The sequence below is a fragment of the Phyllopteryx taeniolatus genome, chromosome 17 (genome assembly GCF_024500385.1).
Source record: "Phyllopteryx taeniolatus isolate TA_2022b chromosome 17, UOR_Ptae_1.2, whole genome shotgun sequence".
Taxonomy (NCBI): domain Eukaryota; kingdom Metazoa; phylum Chordata; class Actinopteri; order Syngnathiformes; family Syngnathidae; genus Phyllopteryx; species Phyllopteryx taeniolatus.
In genome coordinates, this window is record NC_084518.1 from 17,288,470 (window position 1) to 17,308,256 (window position 19,787).

Here is a 19,787-nt window from a genome sequence, read left to right on the forward strand (position 1 = left end):
GACGACTATAAATGTAATCGGTTCAAATAAGGTGAATCTTCCAAAAATTGCACAGGTTAAAAGAAGTTTGCCGTAAAATCCATAAAAGTTGCACGTTGAATAAGGATTATTTAAAATCCTTGAAAAAGAAGACTGCCGTAAATCCCCTAAAAAAGTCCGTTGGTTTAAATGGACTATCGTAACTCCTCGAAAGGTTGTGCAAGTTCAAATCAGACCACCGTGAATCCCGATGTACTTTTCTGACCGATCTCCTTTCATTCCAACGTCCACAGAAAGCGGAAATCGCTGTGGCCCCTTTGACAATCACGCTGGTCCGGGAGGAGGTGATCGACTTCTCCAAGCCCTTCATGTCTCTGGGCATTTCCATCATGATTAAGAAGCCTCAAAAATCCAAACCGGGGGTGTTCTCCTTCCTGGACCCGTTGGCCTACGAGATCTGGATGTGCATCGTGTTCGCCTACATCGGCGTGAGCGTGGTGCTCTTCCTGGTCAGCCGCTTCAGCCCGTACGAGTGGCACACCGAGGAGCCCGAAGAGGGCACCGACGGTCCGCCAAGCGACCAGCCCCCCAATGAGTTTGGCATCTTCAACTCCCTCTGGTTCTCCCTGGGCGCCTTCATGCAACAGGGCTGCGACATCTCGCCCAGGTAGGCGCTTTACGCTTGCTGCACGCGTTCTACTTCACACTCACTCGCAAAGCTGCGCAGAATTTGACTGGATCCATGCCGTGAATGACCCAAAAAAGCTGCCGCTGGTAAAATAAGACAATAAATCCCCTGAAATTTGCACAGGTTCTAGTAAGACTACTACAAGTTAATTTAGACAATAATAAATCCACCATAGGTTGCTCACCTTAAAACAAGACTTACTTTCAATCCCCCAAAATTTGCATATCTTATTAAAGCACTACCGTAAATCCCCTGAAGGTTGCGCTGACTAAATGAAGAGGTGTTCTTTTTTTGCCTCATCACACACACTATTGACTTGTGTCCTTCCTAGCACTAGGGGCCTGCCCTTCTTTTAAGCCTTTCTTAGCTGTCTGAATGGCTTTGCTATAAGCTTAAAGTTTCGGCGAGATAAATTGTTTTAGCTATTTTAAGACTCTGCTCAACTAGCTCCTGTAGTTTCCTGTGCGTCTTTCCGATTAATTGTGGGCTCTTATCTCCGTTAAGCCCAAATGGATCGATTACTATAATGGAGTTGGGGACCTCGTTTAGCTACACCGGAATGTCAAAATATTAGGAACAGCCCTCAGTATGATGCAGTGCAGTCCACAACCACAATAACGAACACGTCAAAGTTCGCCGATTGAATGATCTTGGTAAAGGCAGACTCTTTTTATATCCAACTTTTCATAAGATTGTGCAGGTGTACCTAATGTTGTTGATGTGGCCAGTTGATGCACAGGAAATTGTTGCTGAGGTTATCATTAGAATCTGAGTTTATTTTCAGGATTTAAAACAGTTGCCAGGTATCTTAGCATTTTCTTCAAAATACCGCGAGGATCAAGAGCTACAGGACACTTTACATGCCATGTTTCTTGTCCTGCTGAAACAGGAACAGTTTTTAGAACTAGGTGAATAACAAAAGATTTACCTGTCAGTGTATGACCCTTTTAAACTACTTCTACAATACATACACTGTAGAGTATCATAAGCAAAGGCTGCTCCAATCCTCAGTGTGTATTTGTATTTTGTGGCAGCATTTGAACCTTATCGCTTACAAAATCACCGTAACACGAAGACAAGCAAAGTTACAGTGTGAACAGTAGCGTTTATTCTATTGGTAAAATAATCCTGTCCAATGGAGATTATAATGGGTATTTAACAAGAACAACCAAAAAAACGCAAATCAGCATGTTCCAACTGGAGAAAACTTGTTGAACTCACAAGCCAACACCGCTTTAAATGACTCACTATTGGAGATAAAATCATCTTTTATGTATATTTGGCCAGTCCAACCTCTATATAGGCGACTTCTATTCTCTCCTGATGTTTATTTGAAACCAATTTTTGGGAGTTATAAATAGCCCGTAATCTCTCCCTTTCCTCCTCTGTCTTAATAAGGGTTAATGGCATTCTTCCGCTCCCTCAAGGCAGCCTGTAATAATGAATTCGGTGATTAATATCCTGCTCTCAGGTGGTAATGTCTCCGTGGAAACGGGCTAAATAGGGAGATTAAATAAAACCGTTGACACAATAGCCGCTTTCATTGACGGGGATGTTGACGTTTTCCGGGTGAGATGTCATATTTGTGAACATTGCGTGTAATTACGGAGGCGTCTCTGTGTGTCATAGTGGATTTCGAAAAAAATACAACTGTCAACATGTCATTGTGGTGTAGACTTGCAATTTGGATTTTAGAGGTTTCGCATTTACCATTCGGGAATTACAGCCATGGTTTGTAAAGCAAATCAAGACTTTTTGATTGCGAAGAAATGGAATATTATTTTAATGGCCAAGTCAGTCACCTGATATGAACACTATAGAGCGTGCTTTTTTTTTTTTTTTTTTTTTTAGTTACAAATGTTAAGCCACAAAAGAGCTGACCCTAAATTTAGTGTAGGGGAAAAAAAGAAGAGTCAAAGAAATTGAATACTTTTTATTGCCCAATTTGGTCACCTAATCTCAACCCAATTGAGCATGTTTTTCACTCAATGGAGACAATGGTGAAGGGAGACCGAGCCACAAACACGCAGCAAAAAGCAAAGTGTCTTCTCACATTCAGTCAAATACTACAAACCCCGATAATGGGAGCTACTCAAGACTTTTACTTAAGGAAAATAAAGAAATATTTATATTTATAAATGGAATATTCTTTAATGTCAATCACCCAACCTCAACCCAGTAGAGGATGCCCTTCACTGACAAAAGTGAAGGCACCAAGTGTAGGTGTCTGCAGTGAAGACGTGGCAAAGCGTCTCCAGGGATGTTCAAATTTGGCACTTTCCACTTGGCCGAAAGGAAGCTCTCAAGCGTTCTGCTCATCTATAGGCTTCCCATCATTCCCGAGCCCTCGCCCAGTTAGCTTTCTCATCCAGCCGGAATGCCGCACAGCTGTTCTTTTCCGCTCTGGTTTTTTCTCTGGCTCCCGTCAGCAGTCCTTGAGTCTTTTTGTCGTACAAGATGCCACGTGTCTGTAGCTTCAAAGCGGAAAGACAATTCGGAGTCGGACGGCGACGCTGCCGAATGCCGATTGGGATGCTTTTCATCAAGCGGCTCGGGATGCGTCAAAATTTGTATTCATTGTTGAGCTATTGTTGAAACGTCTTCCGAAAAGCTTTGACACAAAATGTTTATGCTCCAAATCTAGATATAAATAAGTCAAGCAGTGTGGCACTGGCCCCCGGTAGACACCTCGGGGCCAAACGAGTACCTGCTCATTTATTTAGTCCCTCGTTGCCGTTGTCACTTCACCAGCAGCAAGTCTTTTTTTGGGAAAAGAAACCATATCACACAACATCTTTTTCAATATTGTAGAGCGCAGACTAGAATATGCGAATGCCAAAACCGTGAATATACAGGAGGGTTCACTGTTTTCCGTATAAATATGTTTATACAAATAAAGTTTATACAAACTGCAGTTGAGTAAATAACCCCAGACACTGTTTTTACCGAAAGACGGCGTCCCACTTTATTTCGATGAGGCATGCAGTGAAAAGGTTACTGATTAATCCGGGAGTGGAGTCACTTTCCGCTTGTCTCACTTCCTCCTGTCGTGGAAGAGCCAAATTGGTTCATCATTACACTAAAGTTCTCCAGCAATAAATTTCCTTTTATGTTTTTTTAAATTTTTATTTTTTATTTTTGGACGCTTCAAATTTCTGCCAGTTTACTGTACAAACACACGCACGCTGTTCTCATTTGGCCTCCTTGCGCTGCAATTACTTTACGGTAACCAGATTAACTTCACAATAAACAGATGGCACCAAAACATCATTAAGAACATTTACTGATCGGATGCCACTTACAAGCGGCGTTTGTGTATTTGTATCCACGCCCAGAGAGTATTCAAATTTTGCATTTCTGCCAACACACCAAGAGCGAGACGAAAACGTAACGATGCCTTGAAGTGGACGCTCTCAACGCCAACCAAATCCCCGCCCTGTGTTTACCGCATGCCCGTCACTGTGAATCAACGTCAACGATTGGAGGCATGGCAGGTTAATGCTCATGAAGGCGTAGTGAGGAAACCCTGATCCCTTTTACTGCACTCAGATGCTCACTAAAGACTGCAGTGATTGCGGCAAGTAGGATACTCACAGTACTAGTACTCGGTACAGATACTTGCGTGAGAAAAAGAATGTTAAAACCATCAGTAATGATTCGACTCCTGTACTTCAGGAGTCGAATGTATTAAGATACAAAAGTAAAAATGAATTTTTACTTACATTGGAGCAGCGTTGTAAAAGTGTTCCTGACTGCAGTCGTTAATTCTCCCTTGGCCACGTTCCTCCGTGTCGCTGCTGTCCCTGTTTTTGTTTTTCTGCCTTTTTAAGTCCCCAAGATCTCAATCCATCAATCACGACTGCGGTTGACTTTACCTGTCTCTGTTTGCATCTTCTTTTTTTCCCCCATCATGTTGTCATCCCCAGAGGAATAAAAAAGTCATGAGACAATTTTGGAAAAGTAAGGAGTAGAAAGTACATATCTGTTTTCAAATGCAGTCAGTCGCATTAATAAATTGTCTGAAAAACTGTACTTTAGTACATATACCTCAGTAGAGAAACAAAGTCTTTATACTTGCCACCACACGCGTCACGCTGCACGCGTCAACCCCCCACCGCTATCGCCACCACCTGTTTAGTCATTTCCTATGCTTAAATGTAGGGTCTTTCTCAATTGAAGAGAGGGAATCAGAGCTTGGGGAAACAAAGAAGAGGAAGTCATTTGTATTCAAATCCACAGCTAATGCGTCAAGTGAGCAGTGTGAGGCTTACAGTGTGTGTGTGTGTGCACGTGTTGAAATGCATGTGTGTGCTGCTATGCGGCATGCTTCGTCGCAACATGCTCTAAAAACGGCGGTGTCGCCAAATGTCAACGACTGTAAGACCAGAACCTTCTGTCCTTCGTCGGTTGAGGAGTTCGAGGGTTGTTCCAGGTGATTATAGGTACGGTACAGATTGGCAGGACAGATTACCAGTCCGTTGCAAGGCTGACGCTAATCGGTACGGTACGCAGTAAAACACAGAACCGTCCGATCTCGATCCAACTGAGTAATTGTTCAGTGTGGTGATGAACACAGAAAAAAACATGAAATTAGTTATGAATATCCATCCATCCATCCATTTTCTGTACCACTTTATCCTCACAAGGGTCACGGGCGTGCTGCTGGAGCCCATTCCAGCTATCTTCGGGCTAGAGGCGGGCCACACCCTGAACTGGTCGCCACCCAATCGCAGGGCACATAGAAACAAACAACGATTTGTGCACACATTCACACCTACGGGCAATTTTAGAGTCTCCAATTAATGCATGTTTTTGGGATGTGCGAGGAATCCGGAGTGCCCGGAGAAAACCCACGCAGGCACGGGGAGAACATGCAAACTCCACACAGGCGGGGCCGGGATTTGAACCCCGGTCCTCAGAACTGTGAGCCAGATGTGCTAACCAGTCGTCCACCGTGCCGCTAGTTATGAACAATTGATTGAAATTGATTCAAAGGGTCACACTGGGTTGGAGTTTAAATTGGGTTTGAGTAGGGTTATGGTGATAGTTGGGTGAGGTAAAGCACGGGTATGGATGAGGTGCAGGTCGGGTTCGAGCAAGGTTAGGGTGGGAGTTAAGGAAAGGTTAGAATGGGGGTCAGGTGTTAGGGTTAACCATCAATGATAGTGGGCCATAAAGGCAGTGGGTGTTGGCTACTGTCTTTGTGGGACAGGCCGTGTCAGGATGCGGTCATGTTAGCTGTCTGAAGCTAACGCTAATGTTGTAGTGTATGTTAAGAACAAGCCTCGCCTCCAACTCCGTTTGAGCCACAGAGAAGGTCGTTAAAAAAAAAGCCCAGACTTTAAGCCTGAGGACTCGATCGATGGAGAGCAAGCACCCGCTTCTTAACACGTGTGTGTGTGTGTGTGTGTGTTCACGCATGCAGATCACAAGACATTAGGTAGCAGCTTCAGTGCCTCCTGGGAGTACTGGTTTCAGGCCAAATGGCAATAAGTCATATTGCAGGGAGCAGTCTGAGTAAAAGCACTGACTACTGCAGATGTCTCTCTCTCTCCCTTGGCTGTCTCTCCTCGCTCGCGCCATCTGACATGCGGGGCCTGTAGGGGTTTTGTATCCGCCGCTGTTTGATTTGCACCGAGGGGAGGTCTTGTTTGTCCTCCTCAATGCAGCATTTACGCTTTAAGATTCTCCTCACGCGCTGCCGCTCCTCGGCAGCCTGCTATCTGTCTCCCCCGAGTGTGCAAAGGAGGGTAGCGCTGCTGTGGGGGTCCTGCAGCTCTTTTATATCGGATGAAACCGTAGTGACTGAAAACTATCTTATCTTCTGAATCAGAGCTGGCGAAAGTACTCACGATCTGTACTTAGGTAAAAGTACAGATATTTGTTCATCCATGCATCTGTTTTCTTCCGCTTATCCAGGGTTAGGTGGCAGGGGTAGCAGCCTAATCATGAAAGCCCAGACTACCCTTTCCCTACTGGGACTTCAAATGTAGTAAAATTAGAGATGCCGAAAATTCTAGCACCGTAAGGGAGTATTTCTACTTTGTTAGTTCCCGCCACTGCTGCTAATCGATCCCTCTCCTCCTTGTCTCCCACTCCAAGGTCATTATCCGGCCGCATCGTGGGCGGGGTGTGGTGGTTCTTCACCCTCATCATCATCTCGTCCTACACGGCCAACCTGGCCGCCTTCCTCACGGTGGAGAGGATGGTGTCGCCCATCGAGAGTGCCGAGGACCTGGCCAAGCAGACGGACATCGCCTATGGCACGTTGGACTCGGGCTCCACTAAAGAGTTCTTCAGGGTGAGTTGGTTATTCCTCAGGGATTAGTTGTAGAGCCCCTTTATGTTTAGTGTTAGTTTGTTAAGGTTGGGAAATGATTAAAGTAGGGTTGGGTATGTGTGTAGGGTAAGAGTTAGAGTGAGTTTATCTGATGAGAGTACAGTTGAGTTCGGGTTCCTGCGGCCCACAGTCTCCTCTCAGATAGAATTTATGGGTATAGGAGAAGCTTTAGTATGTTTCCGACTGGTACGTAGTGCGGCATGGTTTTCGCAGATTCCAGCAGAAAACAAACCACCCAAAACCGAAGCGAGATGGTACTGTGCAGTGGAAAAGGCGCAGAAATTTTAAAGGGCTGAACTCCTTTGTTCACCTTCCCATGTTATCAAAACAAAGAATAAGTTACACTTTCAAACCGGTGTTTCCGCCACCTGCTCGTGTGTTCTCTCTACTTTGAATCTCCAACCCGCCCCTCCAGCGCTCCAAGATTGCCGTCTACGAGAAAATGTGGGGCTACATGAAGTCGGCCGAGCCCACCGTGTTCACCAAGACCACGGCAGAGGGCGTCGCGCGCGTACGCAAGTCCAAGGGGAAGTACGCTTTCCTGCTGGAGTCCACCATGAACGAGTACACGGAGCAACGCAAGCCCTGCGACACCATGAAAGTGGGCGGGAACCTGGACTCCAAAGGCTACGGCGTAGCCACGCCCAAAGGTTCACAGTTAAGGTGGGTGGAATAGTGTAACAATATGGCCGACGTGTTGTTATGGTATTCCACCTTCCCTGGTGTGCCGCCTTTATTTCTGCCACTTCCTGCTTTGGTTTGGGTGGGCGGGACCTTTTATGTGGGGACTTTTTTTTAAGACAGGTTTCACATCCGTGTTTGTTGCATGCAGGGTTTCGTTGTGATCTAATCTGCTCTATTTCCTCCAATAGTGGTCTCTGCTCTAATGGACACTCTCAATTAGTCGCTGGTTAAGTAAACGCCTCCCTCAAATCGACATTTCAGGGGAAAAGTGGTCAGTGATTGTAATTATAGTTTCAGTTTGCACACGAGCATTGAGCCTTTTTGAACTCCCTTGCTAACCAAAAGCACAGCACCTACCGAGGCGCGTAAACAGTCTTTGTGTCGGCTTAACCAATAGGTTCGCTTTTGCAATTATCTCAATTCATAGATGCTTCGAAGACGTGAAAGCGTTAACTGCTGAGCCCAGTTGAACTCTGTTGTTAACCAAAACAGCAGCACTTAAAGAAGAACATAATCAGTTTCTCACGATTAATGAAAATCTGGAGTCTAACTACATGTTGCAAATTAGTTCCGTGCGCGGTTTTAAATGTATAAATAATGATGGATTTAACAATTAGTATGCTAGCAATTCATTTGTTGGCGAGTGAACTGTCGAACTCTGTTGCTGACCAAAACAGCAACACCTACTGAAGTGGCAAGTAAATCGTCCCACGTGACGACTTACCTCTGAGTTCCCATCTTGGTAATCTTACTCTAAAAATTTTTCCACACAAAAAAAAAAATGCCTCAGGAATAAAAGGATATTAAATGTAATTAGCTATTAGGGACTGATGTTCATACACAAACATTATAGTTAACTGCTGCACCCATTTGAACTCTGCTGCTAACCAAAACAGCAGCACTTACCAAGGAAATAAACAGATTCAAGTGTTATAGTCTTGCATTTGCGCGTCGCTGTTTTTCTTTCGTGGCTCCTTTTCAAAGGAGTCGACGAGTTTGATGCGTCGCCTAAGCCATGATGTCCGCTAGCCAGAGGCTGAGCCGCGCTGTAGTTGTTTGCGGCATAGACAACGGTACTTACCTAATAAGTTCAGTGTGGGCGCGCGGTACCGCCTCTGCCGTAGTGAAAAATACAGTTGAGGAAATAAGTGCTTCCGGCCACTATATGAGGAAATGGGGTATTTTCTCCACAGGGGATCCTGCTCAGGTGAATGAGGTCTTTGCATGGCATGCCTCACTCATCACTATCACATTTTAAAGGAGACATATTATGGAATTTTGGATCTCTGACGTCCTTCGCTCAAAATAATGTTCTTCTGTCTCAATTGTTATCTGATAAGACAAAAACATAAAACATTTCAAATACATCATACTCACCAGAGGCTCGGGTTATTAAATGAATTAATGTGGTGGTTCTTGTACTTTTTTCTTTTTTTTTATATACAAAGTTTTACCTCAAACAATACTTGGCACTTCAAGTATCACCATCATTACCAACATCAAAATACTGTAGCGATCAGGCAAAAGTGTTCATCAAAAACGAGGCAGCGGTTTGATTCTTAAAAAGCATCATGTTACGAAACATCATGCACGGCCAAGAGAAATGCTACGAAATGAAGAGAATATACTTTTTGGGAATAATGACTATAATTTCATGGAAGAAATAGTAGAGTTTACCACTCTTGTTTCGGCACCTGACTTTCCATAATATGTCCCCTTTAAGTTAACCAGCACATTCACGTGGAACACATTTGTCATAGTTAGCTATTCTTTATTTCTTTGAATCATAATAATAGTGATTTTGAGACTTTATCTGGGGTGTCGTGTGAATGCGAAGCCCTGACTCCGACATCAACGCCGCCTCCTTGCGAAGGCCGAGAGGAATTTACAGACGTGTAAGAGGTGCAGAGGACGCACGACAATGCGAAAACACGATTGATTGGCAGTCAGCTCCGTAATTGTTTGACTTCTCATCCAACTTCTGTAAATTCCACCCGTGGCGTGGCGCGCAGCTGCCGCGATGTTTTTGCGCAGGCAGTTTTCCGCCAGGGGAAGGGAAGAGAGTCCCTGACAGATCACCGTCGTCCCCCTCCGTGCCTCCATTTTGTTATTTCGGGGGATTATCGTCTTCTGTCAGTCACTTGTCCCAATGTGACCGAATACAAACGGCAACTTCGGGAGCAGGCGGCGTTGTCGTTCAAGGCTTCGACTTCATCGACCTGTTTTGTGTGTCTGTGGCGGACTTGAACAAAGCATACGCTAAGCCAAATCTACAACAGCTACAACAACAAAAAATGTCCGTCTGGCGTCATACTGTTCACCTCCAGTCCTGCAGTCCAGTCCAGTAGTTTCCGCCACAGCTGCATCTGGTGGGTCGCTGCCCCTCTTAGCCTCCAAATGCAATTGGACTGCAACCGTATAAAATAAAAGCTTCTCAATCCCAAAATGTTTTTCCAACTCGGCGCTATATTGTAACATTGACAAAAGGACATGTACAAAATAAACAAACAGCGAGTTTTAAATATTAAAACAAGATGTCAAATACATGATTAATTATTGTTTTTATATTTAAAAAATCTGAAAGTTACACCAATGACCCTAATTTCAAATTTTTCAAATTCTAAATGATCATTTCTTTATTTTTTTACATTTTCCAGGTGCTTATCGTCATAGAATAAAAACAATTACAAAAATGATAAAATAATCAATTTATCTTTTTAAAATGATAATATATATTTTGACAATACATAATACATATTTTGAATGACAAGTAAATATATTTAAACATTTTTCATTCAGAATAATAATCTAACATTTTTATATTATATTGTGACTTTAATTTCTGTTGTTAGCGAATCATTAAATGAATAGAAAATAATGGATTTTAAATAATATCTGTTTTAAGTATTTTTATATTTGAAATATGTACTGAATCACATGTCTTCATCATTGTAGTATGTTTAAAAATCAGTAAAATATTGTTTTATAATAATCTAATACATTTTACTGTAACTTTTTTGGATAATTTATTATTACCAAATCATGAAAATTGATAGAAAGAAATTAATTTAACAAGAATAATAATACGAACTATTTTTAAGTATTTTTATTTAACTTGTTTTGAAGCTTTTCATCATTCAATAGCCTTTGGTATTTTTCATATTAGTAAAAATAAGAAGAAAAACAATATTTTATTTTTTTTTAAATCAGTCTCACAATTAAAATTATTTTATCTCATATTTTAAATGTTTCATTTAATTTCATTTCATTTAAACTTTGAATCGTGAATATTTTCAATTAATTGTATTATAACCAATCGTACATTTATGTATTTCAAAATATTTTGAAATTGAAAAATAAAATCGATTTTTGATATATTTTCTTTGGATTGGAGGATGAATCATACAGCGTGGTGTTACATCCATTCTTATTAGGGTCCTAAAAAAGTGAGATTTGGCTTTTAGTGTGTCCGCAAATGGGATGAATTGCACTGTATCCACGATTGTCTCCCTCCCTTTACTGCTTTTCCTCCCTTCTCTTTCTCTCTCTCTCTCTCTCTCGCTCTCTCTCTTCCTGCCCAATTGGAACGACACACTCACCCTTTTCACCCAATTTCTCTATATGGTTCTCAAGAAGCGCCGTTAACCTGGCCGTGTTAAAGCTCAATGAGCAGGGCCTCTTGGACAAATTGAAAAACAAGTGGTGGTACGACAAAGGAGAGTGTGGCAGCGGCGGCGGTGGCGAGAAGGTTAGCCGCTCACGTGGGCCACACGCTCATGTGTTTCTTGTCATGTGTTGTGCTGGCAAACGGGCGCATCTGCAGGGGCCAATATTGACAAGCAGGATTTTTATTTTTTTATTTTTTTTGGGGGGGGGGGGGGGGGGCAAGAATGGCAACCTAAGGCACGTGGGCCACCTGTGGCCCGCGGATGCATTTAATTTGGCCCGCCGTATGATGTAAGCCAGGGTTGGGCAGTACTTACTTCGGTTTTACATTATCAAGCTGATCGTCCCCCTGAAATTGGCCCATTCATTGATTCATGTTTCATTTTATTTTATATTCCTTTATCTCATTAAATAGATGCTTCATTTAAATTATAGTGTGTATGATAAAATACTGAGTAAATATTTTTATTTGGTCAGTATTTATTAAATAATTGGGTGATTAAGTACAAGTCCATAACATATACATAAGACCACAATGATAATAATAATCAAAATATAATAATACGAATGAGAATGAATTTTTATTTTATTAAAAGGACTTAAATCAAGGATGGACTTTGGACCAGTTTGTACATTAACAGGTCCAAGTCCAATATTATATATTGCTATTTTCTTTTTCCTGGAGATACTGTGACAGATTAATGGCATTTCCATTCATTTCAATGGGGAAAGAGGATTTGAGAAGTGTTTCGATTCACAAACAAATCAGACTTGTATCTCAAAGTACCACTGTACTTGTGAAGTAAAAGATGAAAAGATTTACTGTAATCAATTTAAAAAAAAAAGTTGGACTGCAAGCATCATTCAAATACGTTTGATTGTATTCCATATTTTAAAAGTACATTTTATTTTGTATGTAAATCAGTGATTCTGTTGTATACCACTAGAGGGAGCCCACATGTAAAATAGATGAAAAATTATGAAACAAATATTAATATTTTTGTAAAAAAAAAAAAAAAAAAACACACACACACACACACACCTTGTACGGAGGACCTGGACCTACTGTTAATTTTCAAAATCCAACTTGTACACCAAAGCTTGCCCACGTCTGACGCAAGCCCATCACGCTCATCATACCTAATAATATTTTTCCTTAATTGCTACGCCCCAAAAAGGTCCCAGCAGTATACGCCCGTTTCAGCTAAGCGATGCGGCCGGGGCCCCACATAGAAACATATATGTCTGTTAGCGCCCCCGCTTCCTTCGCAGAATAGCAGACATGTAGCACAAGTGGGGCCCCTTCCTGGCAGCGCCATGAGGTGCCCCCCATTGCGGGGGCCATATTTTGATTGAATAACATAAAATAACATGTCCTATGATGTTATTTATGTTATTTCCCCACCCCCCCTCCTCCCCCAACCCTTTGGTTTGAAGAACGCCGGTAAACCTTGCCGTATTGAAACTGAGCGAAGCGGGCGTCTTAGACAAACTGAAAAACAAATGGTGGTACGATAAAGGGGAGTGCGGACCCAAGGACTCGGGAAGCAAGGTCAGTCCATCAAGCCCAGGAACCTCGCCTTGTTTTTGTTTGTCTTTGTGTACACTCTCACGGCGCCTGCGGGTGGCGGTGTTGTGCTACGATGACACGACACACTTAAAACAAAACGAGAAGCGTAACGGGCCCCGGCATGATGGATACAAGGCACGGCGCAGCTGACCGAAGACCACCAGCAGTGCATGCTCGGACCTTCGGCACGCTTGGATGCCAGTTTTTCTCCACACTAGAGATGCATGGAAACTAAGCGACATGCAAAAAAAAAATTAAAAAAAAACAACACTAGAAATAACGGGCCTTTTTTTTGTGTCAGTCATCAATCACTGGCTTATTGTATTTATTTACACATCATAAGTCAGTAGAAAAACATTTGCGTCTAAATGCTAAGAAAAAAATGTAGTACTTGAAAAAAAAAAAGGCCCTTAGCACAAAGCACATTCCAACGATGCGCTGTATGCTAACTCTGAAAAGTGCTCATTTTGGATATGCGAGGGTATTGCCCGACAGCGACGATATACATAAGGTCTGTAAAAACATTTAAATCTAAATGCTCAAAAAAAAAGTTGTTTTGAAATCAGCGTAAAAATGTTACACCTAAAAAGTCCAAACAGCAGTCTTGTCGCGCACTTTGGATGCATGGTAAAAAGTCCAAATAAAATGAAAGCAAGCATGACAGGCAATTGTTTGTATCGGTTTGATGCATGGAAGGAATTAATTTGACAGGGGGCACAGGAAAAGATTATCACAACGGCACACTTCAATGTCATGCGGCACGATGGATACGAGGCCGCACAGCGCTAGCAGATGAAGGACCATACTGGCCGAATGTCACCAGCAGGGGGCGCGCATAGTGCATTTGGATGTCAGTTTTTGGTATGCATGGAAACAAAGCGACATGCCAAAAAATAACCCAAAAACAAGAGCGTGCATGACGGGCAGGGGTTTCATTTGGGAGCAGGAGAAGATGATTACGAGATGTGGGGACATGCTCGGTTTCAGTTTATCGTACACTCGGGATCCACGGAAACAAAGTGACATTTGACGAAAGAATGAAAGCGAGCATGACGAGCAGATGTTTGTGTCAAGGTGCGATGTGTTGAGGGAATTCATTTGACTGGTAGGAGCAGGAAAAAAAATCCAAGAAATTAGACGGCAGCAGCCACGTGCATGACAAGACACCAACCGGCTGAGGGATTATTATCCTATTGTTTGCTTTTCTCACTCTGTACGTCTTTTTTCCAGGCCCAATCTTTGCAATGAACTTGAAATTCTTGCTTAACTTCTCATAGTTTGGCCGCACATCTTATCTTCTGTGAGCCTCTCGGGGAGGTTTGAGACACTCGTTTGGGCCCTTCCCCAACTCAAGCACAAATTTCTAATGGATTGCGTGACAGCAGTGTGTTAGACAAAAAGCAAACGATATAATAGTGGCGACATGACATTTTACGGATAGAACATCTGGATGTATCGTATCGATATAACAGTAAATATCAATATTGTACCTTTTTGAATAAAAAGAAAAATCAAAAAAATTGTACTCACTAAAAATGGTTACGTCGGAAAGCCCTTTAAAACAGTCTGTAAAAATGTTGATATATACGCTTAAAAACCGTTGTCTATGAAAACATTTACGCTTAGATGCTTAAAATAGTACTCTGTGCAAACAGTTATGAAAAAGGTCGTTTGTATAAAGCATTTACATTAAATGCTTAAAACAAATGTTTGTCAAAATGTTTACATCGAAAGGCTAAAAAAGTTGTCTGTGAAATAGTTACGGAAAATGTTGTCCATAAAACGTTTACATCTAAAAACTAAGAACAGTAGTCTGGAAAAACAGTTACGAATAAAAAAAAAAGCTGAATTTAAAAAAAAAAATTTGTATGACAAAACACTAAAAACAGAAGTCTGTAAAAACAGTTACGAAAAAGGTAGTCTGTAAAAATATTTACGTTTAAATGCTAAAAACAGTAATAACAATAACATTGTCTAAATAATGGAAATTTGTAAAAGCAATCTCTAAAAATGTTCCTATGGAAACACTTAAAAAGTCTATGAAAACATTTACATGGACATTCTTAAAACAGTAAACTGTAGCAAACGGTTACGAAAAAGGTGTTTTAAACATTTAAACATTAAAAGAGGAAGTCTAAAAACAATATTACATCACAACAACATCCCTGGCTTGGGAAAACCAAATGTTAAAACTTTTATTAAAACAGTTAAGAACTTTTTATTAAAACAGTTAAGAAAAAAGTCTGCTAAAAAAAAAATATATATATATATATATATATATATAATGTTCAAATGCAAAAAAACGGTGGCCTGAGTTACATTAACGTCTGACTGCTAAAAATGGTAATCTGTAAAAACAGTTCCAAAAAAGGGAGTCTGTAAAAACATTTTTACACTTGAATGTGTGACCAGCAAAAATAGCCAAAACATAACGTGAGTAAAATTTACATCCACATGCTAAAAAGAGTCATTTGTAAAAATGTTAACAATTAAATTAGTTGAAAAGCTAACAAAAAAAAAATCATAAAAATGGTTGTGGCTGTTTGAAGGCCGAGGTTTTGTGCAACGTTTTTTTCCCGATTATTTTCTCTGTAATTCCGTCTTTCGATTTCGTTATAGTGAATGTGTGGATGGTTGTTGCCAGCATGGCAACACACAGTACCTAATGTAATGTGTTAGCGTTCTTGTGTCTCGGTGTTTGTGTTTGCATGACACGGCCGACCTCCCCCGCTTTTCACACTAACACCTGTGCTTCTTCTTCTCCCCTCCCCCACAAGGACAAGTCATCCCAGGCCCTCAGCCTGAGCAACGTGGCGGGGGTCTTCTACATCCTGGTGGGGGGCCTGGGCCTGGCCATGCTGGTGGCCCTCATCGAGTTCTGCTACAAGTCCCGCAACGAGGCCAAGCGAATGAAGGTGGACTCTCCGTTCCACCCCCCTGAGAGCCCCCCCACCCCAAGGCCCAGCGTCCCCAACTTAGCCGAACTTAGCAAGGCGTTCGGTGGTTACGGCACCAATGAGGACGCTGATAGCATGTAGTCTGTTTTCTTGTACAAGACCCTTAACCCCCCTCATCCCATTCGACCCCTACTAGCTCCCCTTTCCAGGCAACTGTAAGTGAAACCCGCCCGTACACGCCCCCCCCCCCCCACCCATCCCCTGACCCTTGACCCCGCGCTAGCTATGCTATGCTACATGCCTGTGGTGACCAGTGGCTTCGTCCGCCGTGTGCTCATGTGACGTCCTGGTCTTTTTTTCGTTTGTCCGTGGGACAGGAAGTGGCGAGTTACGGAAACCTGTTTGAGCTAAACACTTTCTACAAGTGCGGCATTTTCGTAGTAAGATATAGTCATTCTACTAGTGCACCTTAAGTCGTTTTACCCGCGCGCCCTAGTCGTATGCAGCACATACACAAATGTTCGGCGAAGTTGTAGACGTAAAGGCCTTCTTTTTTTTTTTTTTTTTTGCTGCATGCACCACATGCGGACTCACTACACTAGTTGACAAGTGTTATGCAGCATCTGAAGTGATGAAGTGCTGCTTCCACGAGGGAAAATCCAATGTATGCTTTTATTGTCTCTGGGCTAGCAGTAGCCGCTCACCTCGAGGCAACAGCCTAACGCACGCCTCCGGTCATACTTGTAATGAAAGCAATACTTGGCAGTAGATGGGGTGGGGTGAGGAGGGGCTTGTTTTCATGTGACAGGACTGCCCCCAGAAAACAAGCTCCATTCAGCAAGGCAAAAAAAAAAAATTGTTACTGTGAGAGGACTGGTACTCGATTCCTTTAAATACTTGCTAATAGGAATATAGCCAAAGACACTAAGTAAGGACCCATTTCATTTCAGCTCGTTTATGTCATCACAAATTGGGCGCTACATTCTTTAAAATGGAGAATGATGTTACACTTTTCAAATTGCTGTATATTTGTCCCACGTGTCTCTTCGTGTCCCCCATCAAGCAACGAAAAGCATCTTCATGAGCTTCAGTGTCGCTAAGTCAGCTTCCCAGTTTTGCCTCCCTGGCCTGCAACTGTGCAAATATGCGTGTTGCAGTGTTGCAAACTGAGCCTATCTTCCTGACAATGTGTCACATCTGAAAACTGAAGCCTGGATATTTCACGTCAAAAGCAGATTGGAGTTTTACGTGGACATTTTGATTTGTAACATAAATGCCCTTTTCATAGGCAGTCATTGGTGTCACGCTGCAGTCACTTTTCATGGTGATATGCTGCCCCCTGCTGGACAACCCCAATCATGACCAAACATTTTAATATGCCAAATTTTGCTCTTTACATTAATGCATTATTCAGAACCAAGACATTTAAGAAATGACCATTTAGTATCTCGGATTTTTGTTTGTTTGCATGACAATGGCATATATAGAGCATAGAAAAACAATCTTTTGAAAAACGGGTGAAAACTTTAAAAAAAAGTTATGTTTGAAAATTAAAGAAAAAATGTCTCGCTTAAATACTTGAAATGGTATTAGCAACATTTACGTAAAAAAATTTCAGAACTGTAGTCTGTAAAAAGGCTTACGACTAAACAGCTTTTTTTTTCAAACAGTCTGTGACTGAACATTAAATTTAATTAATTGTAAACATTTAAACGCAAACAACAGTTGTCTTAAGTTTTACACCTAAAGAAATAAAAATGGTAGTCTTTAATAAAACGTTTATGTCTAAGCACTATAAAAACTGTTGTTCGACGTTAGGTCAAAATGCTAAAAAAAAAAAAAAAAAAACAGTGTAAAACCTTTCACACAAGCACTAAAATCCACTTTGGCAATTTTTAACTTGGCTGTTGTCATGTCAATAAAAACAGGTTAAAATGTAGCCCTTTTTGAGATTTTTGTTAAATTTTTAATGTACTTTTTTTATAACAATTTTTTTTTAAATTTTGTACAGTAAAGATGTCACTTTTAAAAATTATTTCTTCAAACTCCAATCTGCACAATCAAAGGTTTTGACCCACGTGATAATTTTTCAATCTTAAGGTTTTACCCATGTGACAATTTTTCAATCTTTTTTTTTGTAGCTCACATTTACTGAAGCCATGAGGAACAAGGCCCGCCTGTCCATCACGGGCAGCGTCGGCGAGAACGGCCGCGTGCTGACGCCCGACTGCCCCAAGGCCGTCCACGCTGGGCCACCCCTCCGCCACAGCTCAGGCCTCGCCCTGGTCTCTTCGGAGCTCCCGTGAAAGCCAAAAACCTCTCAAGTGCCTTAAATTTCCAGGAGCAGGGAGGGGGGCCTCACGACCTGCCGGGAACACTGTCCGAGGTTTTTGCTTCAAACTAGCAGCAGCACTGTTTGAATCCCAATGAGGCCTGGAAGCACTCAGAGGGGGACACCTGGGATATGATATCATTATTTATGATAGGTAAAAACTCCTTTTTGGATAATTTTTCCAAGGGAAGATGTTCCACGGACTCTCAATATCAACGAGCGGGAACATCGCTTGATTTCAGATTTGTATCCATACTGCAAATTAAAAATCTATTGATAATGAATATAGGAAACTGTGAACATAAGATGTATATTGAGTTAGGTGTACATAGGGATGACCGTGCTTGCTTTTTAAACCATGTACAAAGATTGTGTAGTGGCCACTTGTTCGTTTTTCTAACGGCAATAATAATACTGACAAAAAGGTAGCTGCCTCATGTTAATTGATCATTTCAAAAATGAATGTCGGCCCCCCCCCCCTTTTTAAACCTGCACTGTGTTGAGTTCAAAGACAAAAAAAAAAGTACAGTAAATCTGTGAGGTGGGAATCTAACATTTTCATTCTTTAATCTATTTTTTCTACCAAAAACAAATGGGGGTGAAAAAAGGTCAAGTATTAACCACGTAGCTCTTTTAGTCACATTTGTGTGTGGAGATTCCAAACAACTCCAACAGATGGCCATTTTCTCTTAAATGTGGTTTGAAATATTTCTGTCTAAGTGTGTGTTGGAACATGTAGCGGGGGCAGGGGGGGGGGCAGGGGAACGCAGCGGCAGCCGCAGTGTTTCCCTTTTCCGCTCATCGCCTTTTTGTCCTCAACTCTTATCTTCAAACCGGACATCGTCTTCTTCGGGTTCCAATTGTACGTTCTTATTTTGGATTTTTTTTTTTAAGTAAAAACAAATCATAAACAGTGTCTTGTCATTTTTGGACTGTGTACACAGAATTTGTGTATTACCTTTTTTCCCCCCTCAAATAGGGGTTAACATATCTACCATAGGGAGAAAATGTGGCATATGTAAAGCAAACATTTACAGTGGTGGTCCAATATCAATTCAACCCAATGGACCTAAAGAGAAGTCTTACCATAACATACACTAGAATATATTTGACAATATTGTTTATAAATTTGGTGGAGCAAAAACAAAATTTCCCCCCCCCCATCTTTAGTGCTAATATTTTTTGTTTTAATCCCAAAAACTGTCAATAACTCCAAATTGTTGGCCAAATAGAATAATTGTCATTTTTTTCACATTTTCAAGAAAGGGAAATTTTTTTTTTTTTTTTTTTTAAATGCAACAAGTCCAGGTGCCTCAATTTAACCTTTCCAAATTACCATCACCTGGATGACATCTACACAAAAGGAAAAAAAAAAAAAACTACTTTTTGTAACAGTAGGTTACAAAATGAATTAGGCAATTATTAGTATCTTAAAAACCTGTTAAAAATAACTATCTTCCACTTCAAAAAGCTAAATTGTCTTTTCGTGTTACCCCTAAAAAGCTGAAAAATGGTACAGAATGTCAAATGAAAAACATGCAAATCCAAATGTTCCCTCTTTAGCCAGAGAACATCCTTTGTGATTCAGATAAAAGCAATATTCAGACCTTTTTTTTAATTAATAACCACTA

The 19,787-nt window shown here is 41.4% G+C and overlaps 1 protein-coding gene across 3 annotated transcripts in view; it reads left to right on the plus strand.

The window, feature by feature from the left end:
- The window catches only part of gria4b (glutamate receptor, ionotropic, AMPA 4b), an 89,842-nt gene extending 71,258 nt beyond the window's left edge, over positions 1-18,584 (plus strand). Inside the window, exons 11-16 of one of the 3 annotated variants that reach the window (XM_061752871.1) lie at positions 273-646; positions 6,770-6,968; positions 7,423-7,670; positions 11,325-11,439; positions 15,705-15,842; positions 17,966-18,584. In XM_061752871.1, the coding sequence (XP_061608855.1) occupies positions 273-646; positions 6,770-6,968; positions 7,423-7,670; positions 11,325-11,439; positions 15,705-15,842; positions 17,966-18,130 (1,239 nt within the window). In that variant the 3' untranslated portion in view covers positions 18,131-18,584. Of the gene's footprint in view, positions 1-272; positions 647-6,769; positions 6,969-7,422; positions 7,671-11,324; positions 11,440-12,794; positions 12,910-15,704; positions 15,843-17,965 lie in introns of all 3 variants that reach the window. The other 2 variants (XM_061752873.1, XR_009785295.1) reach the window with 2 other exon arrangements.
- The last annotated feature ends 1,203 nt before the right edge of the window (positions 18,585-19,787 follow it).